At 43.1% G+C, this 6,507-nt stretch overlaps 1 protein-coding gene across 1 annotated transcript; it reads right to left on the reverse strand.

Annotated features, from left to right (window-relative positions):
* Window positions 1-3,005: 3,005 nt before the first annotated feature.
* On the reverse strand, window positions 3,006-4,436 carry LOC110729963. The gene has a single exon (XM_021909752.1). It carries the CDS (start codon window positions 4,434-4,436, stop codon window positions 3,006-3,008), a length of 1,431 nt encoding a protein of 476 aa, XP_021765444.1.
* Between the last annotated feature and the right edge of the window lie 2,071 nt (window positions 4,437-6,507).

Here is a 6,507-nt window from a genome sequence, read left to right on the forward strand (position 1 = left end):
GCTCAACTTCTAAGATTGATTGTTGCGGCATTTCATTTCTCTTTGTGATTCCTCCCATCCTTTGGCATCGGTCACATCGAAGGATGAACTTGTGAACATCTTTGCGCATAGTTGGCCACCAAAGCTTGCAACCTAGGATCCTTACCACGGTCTTGTTGACACTCATGACCTCCAAAGGTAGTGAATGACAATGTTCCATAATACCTTCCATCTCATGATTTGCCACACATTTCCGGAACAAACCGTCACTACACTTCTTGTACAAGCTTGGATCATCCCAAAAATACCTCTTAACTTCCTTGAAGAACCTCTTCCTTTGTCGAGCATCATAGTCATGAGGTACCACCCCGCTTGCTAAATAATTTTGCAATATCAGCGAACCAAGGGATGGTGTTGGTAACGATCGCCATAAGAGAGTCATCTCGAAGCTCATCATCGATGGGATCCTCTTTGTCAAGGTAAGAAGGGTGGTCTAACGGCAACCTTGAGAGGTGGTCAGCCACTAGGTTCTCACTTCCTTTCTTATCCCGTATTTCAATGTCAAATTCTTGTAAGAGAAGGACCCATCGGATTAGACGCGGCTTAGCATCCTTTTTGCTCATTAAATACTTCACCGCGGAGTGATCGGTGTAGACAATGGCCTTGTTGCACACCAAATAGGGTCTAAACTTGTCAAAAGCGAAGACCACCGCCAACATTTCCTTCTCCGTGGTGGGTAATTCTTTTGTGCCGTATCTAAAGTCCGGCTTGCATAAGAGATCACATTCAATTTCTTTTCTTTCCTTTGCCCAAGGACTGCTCCAACTGCATTATCACTCGCGTCACACATTAGTTCAAACGGGAGTTCCCAATTCGGTGCTTGCACTATAGGCGCATTCACTAAAGCATTTTTCAAAGTTTCAAATGCCTTAGTGCAAGCATCATCGAATTTGAACTCCACCTCTTTTTTGAAGTAAACTCGTCAAAGGTCTCGCTATTTGTGCAAAATCTTTGATAAATCGGCGATAGAAGCCGGCGTGCCCCAAGAAGGCACGTACCCCGGTCACCGATGATGGTGGGTAGCTTTTCTATCGCCGAGACCTTTGCCGGGTCTACCTCAATACCATTAATGGACACTTTATGCCCGAGGACAATGCCCTCCTCGACCATAAAATGGCACTTTTCCCAATTCAACACAAGGTTCGTCTCTTGACACCTCTTTAAAACCTTTTCGAGATTGTGCAAGCATAGGTCAAAAGACGAACCACAAACACTGAAATCATCCATGAAAACTTCTATTGCATTTTCGATCATATCAGAAAAGATTGCTGTCATACATCGTTGGAAAGTCGATGGGGCATTGCACAATCCGAAGGGCATCCTTCGGTAGGCAAATGTCCCAAATGGACAAGTGAAGGTTGTTTTATGTTGGTCATCCGGGTGAATTGGGATTTGAAAGAAACCCGAATAACCATCAAGAAAACAATAGTGTGAATGCTTCACCAACCTTTCCAACATTTGATCGATAAATGGCAAGGGGAAATGATCTTTTCTAGTGGCTTTATTAAGCCTCCTATAGTCAATGCACATTCTCCACCCCGTGACAGTGCGGGTGGAGATATCATTCCCCTTGTCATCTTGTATGATGGTCATGCCTCCCTTTTTGGGAACCACATGAACCGGGCTCACCCATTTGCTATCGGAGATAGCATAAATGATCCCCGCTTCACGTAGTTTGAGGATTTCCTTCTTAACCACTTCCTTCAAAGTCGGATTCAACCGCCTTTGAGGTTCAATGGAAGAGGCATGATCATCCTCAAGATGAATGCGATGCATACACAAGCTAGGGCTAATCCCCTTAATATCATCAATGCTATACCCGATAACACTCCTATATTTTTTTAAAATCTCAATTAATTTTTGCAATGAGGTGTCATCGAGGTTAGCATTGACAATAATAGGATGTAAGCAATCATCATCCAAATAAGCATATTTGAGAGAAGGAGGGAGGGGTTTTAGTTCTACCTTGGGAGGAGGCGTGGAACTCTCCTCCTTAGACTCACTTTGGATCGATGGGAGCTCATCCACGGCTCCTTGAGTCTCGGGATGAGTTTCACCTTCAAGGCTTTCAACCTCCAAGGCACACAAAGATTCTCCTTCACCCACCTCCTCACATGGGAGGTCTTCATCACCCTTGTCTTTAATTACCTCATGAGACTTCACCAATTCATCAAGTTCGGAGTCCACCAAGTCCACCCGCCAAATCTTCTCTACCATAGGTTGCTTCAAAGTCTTTGAGAATTCAAACTTGTACTTCTCATTGGCCACCTCACATGTAATGGTATTATCTTTGCAATTGACGACCGCTCCCATGGTCTTGAGTGCCTCTCTTCCAAGGATAAGGAGTATGAGGGTCCTCCTCCATATCCATCACCACAAAATCGCAAGGCACAAACAAATTCCCAATCTTGATAGGAACGTCTTCTAACTCACCGCATGGGAATTTTGTGGACCGGTCGGCTAATTGAATCACCTTTCTTGAAGGTATCATCTCGAACTTGAGCTTCTTTGCAATGGATAGTGGCATGAGGCTCACACTTGCCCCAAGATCGGCTAGTGCACCCGTGGTCTCCATATCACCAATCTTGACCGGAAGAGTGAAGCTTCCCGGATCACATTGCTTGGTAGGCAAGGTTCTTTGCACTAGGGCACTAACTTGATGAGGAAGAGTGATACACTCATCACTTAGCTTCTTTTTGTTGGAGAGGAGTTCCTTGAGGAATTTTGCATAGGGTGGCATTTGAGTCATGGCTTCAAGGAATGGAATGTTGATGTGAAGTGACTTGAGCATAGCCATAAACTTGTTGTACTTGTCATTCAATCTCCTCTCAACAATCCTCTCGGGATAAGGCGGTGGTGGTTCAAACCTTGATGGTTGATAAGATGTTGATGGTTGCTTGTCTTTCCCAACTTCCTTGCTCTTTTCACTACCTTCACCCTTCTTCTTCTCAATGCTTCCTTCAACACTATTTGTGGCTATCTCCATTGACCTCTTCAACCACTTGCTCTTCACCCTCCTTGTTGTGCTCCGATTGATCACTCCTAGGCCCCTCATAAGACTTTCCGGACCTAAGAGAGATAGCTTTGATATGATGGGTGGTAGCCGGGTTGGTAGTAGGTTGGCCCGGGAGCTTCTCATTGGCTAGATTGGTCACCCTCTCGGCGAGTTGAGCCACTTGATTATCCATCATCTTTTGATGTGCGGTGACCTCTTGATGCCTTTGATCCGCTTTTCGCTCACTATTGGTTATTCTTTGATCCATGGCGGATAGGCTTGATTGGATTCTATTGAGAGTTTCCATGAGCATTTGTTGATTAGGATCATTTTGCATGGAAGGGTTGGGTTGGAAATTTTGAAATTGGTTGGGTGGTCCTTGCTTGAATGGTGCTCTAGGGTGATTGCTAGCATTTGGATTTGGAAAGGGAGCCATTTGACCCGTGTTGTGGCTTGGGCCACTTGCATCTTGAAATCTATTACCATAATTGGCATTGGGGGCTCTCCAATTATCACGTTGATTGTTCATGTACCCCATTGCCGCTACATGTTCGGGGTCTCGACCACCACAATATGATATATCATGGTTGGTACCCCCACAATTCTCACAAGAGAAAGAGTGTACTTGATTGGTGGAGGAAGATGAAGACCCTTGGCTATTTCCCAGCTTCTTGTCAATGACTTGTTCCATAAGAGCCTTGAGTGAACCTTGATCAAGCTCGAATTTGCCCGAAGCTCTCTCTTCACCTCTTCTTCTTTCACCACTCGTAGAATAGTACCTCACAACTTCCTCTATGGTGTCCTCCAATTGAGCTTGAGGCACCTTGCTAATATGTCCACCACATCCGGAATTCAAATTTTGCTTGGGTATGTCGTCAAGACCATCATAGAAGAACTTGATGAGAAGTTGCTTGTCAAACTCATGGTGTGGGCAAGCTCTCACATACTCTTTAAACCGGTCCCAAGCTTCCCCCAAAGATTCATACCTTTCTTGCCTAAATGATGAAATTTTCTGCCTCAATTCGGTTGATTTGTCTTCGGGAATGAACTTGTTCAAGAAAGCTTTGGCCGTGTCTCTCCATGTGGCCAACGAGCCGGGCTTTAGGTTTTTGAGCCACCTATAAGCCTTGCCTGTGAGCGAATACCGAAAAAGGTGCATCCGGATGTATTCTTGAGTGACTTGGTTGGTTTGGATTAAAGCACATGTCTCGAGAAATTTGTCCAAATGCTCTATCGGATCTTCATGAGCTGCTCCAGAAAATTGATCTCCACGCACCATTTGAGTGTAGTGCGGGTGGATAGTGAAATTTGTTTCCGTTGTAGGAAGTAGAATCCCACATTGCAATTCATGACTACCCGGATTACCAAAGTCACCAAAAAGAGCGCCATTGGCATCCCCCATGTCTGAAGAAATATCACTAGAAGAATCAAAGAACTCCTCTCCTCACCCGTTTGTTCAACAAATAGTCTCCTCACTCGCCTTAGAGTGCGGTCAATGTCGAGATCGAGGTCGTGAGTAGGTGGTCCCTGTGATCTTCTAAGCATTCAACACAGCTAAGCAGACAATTAGCGAATGACAACAACGGAGAAATAAATGAAAAATAGAAGGATAGAAGTAGAAAACAATTGAAAAACAAGATAACTAAGCAATAAACAATGTTGCCATTCCCCGGCAACGGCGCCAAAACTTGATCGGCCCCCTAGGTGTCGTTAGTTCCTAAAGGTCGAGTCAAGAATAAAAGAAAACCCACGTCCTAAACTAACCAAAGGTAGCATAGTGGAAGAGGGGTCGAATCCTCAGGGAAGGTCAAACGTCTCTTGCTTAGATCACTTATAAGTCAATTGAAAAGGGAGGAATAAATTTTTGATGGATTTATCTATAGCTACTAGGGAAACAAATAAACTAAGAACTAAATTAACAAGCAACAAGCAGAGGTATAAAACTTCGAAAATCAAGGAATAGCAAACACTAGGGGATAGGGGAGAATTCCTAACTAACAATGATTTCAACAATTAGAGGCAACAAGAATGGTTCAATCGGTCAACCAAACAATTGGGGCCTATGGTCCAACATCTAGGATTCCCTCTCGGGCTCACCTAAACACCGCCTACCCAACCCCGCCTCGGTGGTCGAGGTCATCCCTAACCTAGTCATCATCACATACAAGCTCACTCTCGCGCAACTAGCATGCAACACAAAATAGGGTCTTAGAGGTGATCAATCTCTAATTCCTAACAACTAAAACCTAGGTTGGAATCAATTGCAAAACTTCTCAATCTACCCAATCTTGCACCACATATCATTCATTTCATCATTAGTTCATCATTTCCCCCTCCCCTAGCTAGAAACCTAGCCTAGAGAAGGAAGGGTCATACCAAAGCACACAAGAACATTAACAAAAGCAAAAACTAAGTTTAATGAGAGAAACATGGCTAAAACCAGAAAATAGGATGATTAAACTTTACTAAAGAAGTTAACTTTGAAGAGAATATGTTAAGTCTACTTGTAATCTATTCTAAATAGCATGAAATCTAAGCAAATAAGGATAATATTATACTAATAGCAAGAAAATAAAGGATCAAAACCAGAAATTGCAAGTTTAAACAAGGAGGCAACTAAGATATTAAACTATTCTATTGACTTGAAATAACAACTAAAGATAAGCTAAAACTAATTAAAATAGATAAATAAAGCAATAAATAAAGAGTAGGGATAGAAATAATACCAAAAGATTTAATCTTGGATTGAAAATGAAAGAGAGTAACAAAGAGTAGTGTTTTAGATCTAATGAGGAACTAAACCCTAACTAATCTAAAGTGCAAAAGAAAGAAAAAAAAACAATAAGCTGAAATCTGATTTTCTAATATTTCTCTCTCTACATACCTCTCTCCTCCCAATTACAAGGAAGAGAGGTATTTATACCCTCCTCTAAAACCTAACCCAAATCAAGGCCCAAAATTTTAGGCATCACGTGCAGAGTAAAATAATTAGAGCCGTCGGCCTACGCGTGTAGCAGAGTTCAAATCGGTCAGGGGAACACGGAGCGCCCGCTCTAAGGCCAGAGCGCCCGCTCTGAAGTCTCGCAGAAAATGCTCTGATTATTCTGGGAGCTAGAGCGCCCGCTTCAACATTAGAGCGCCCGCTCTGAGGGTTGGGTACTTGGTTTTTCTGCAGCAAGGAATACAGAGCGCCCGCTCCATATCTAGAGCGCCCGCTCTGAACTCTTCTTTCCTTCATATTTTGGGCTCTAATGCTCCAATCCCTTTGACTCCAAAGCATGCCTAATCCTTGCATCCAATCCTTGCTTTCTTAGCCACGGGAGGACCTGTAAGATGGAAAACACAAATCATAGGAAAGGTTCTAATAGGAGCAAATTGAAATGGGTTAAAGGAGAGGGAATAAAACCTTAGGAAATGAGCCAAAAATGACTCAAAACCACTCCAAGTAACAAATATGCTCAATAATAACAAAA

The sequence above is a fragment of the Chenopodium quinoa genome, unplaced genomic scaffold (genome assembly GCF_001683475.1).
Source record: "Chenopodium quinoa cultivar QQ74 unplaced genomic scaffold, ASM168347v1, whole genome shotgun sequence".
Classification (NCBI taxonomy): Eukaryota; Viridiplantae; Streptophyta; class Magnoliopsida; order Caryophyllales; family Amaranthaceae; genus Chenopodium; species Chenopodium quinoa.

Excerpts from the sequence above, each read along its gene's own strand:
- LOC110729963 (XM_021909752.1), bottom strand. The coding sequence starts at position 4,436 with ATGGGGGATGCCAATGGCGCTCTTTTTGGTGACTTTGGTAATCCGGGT.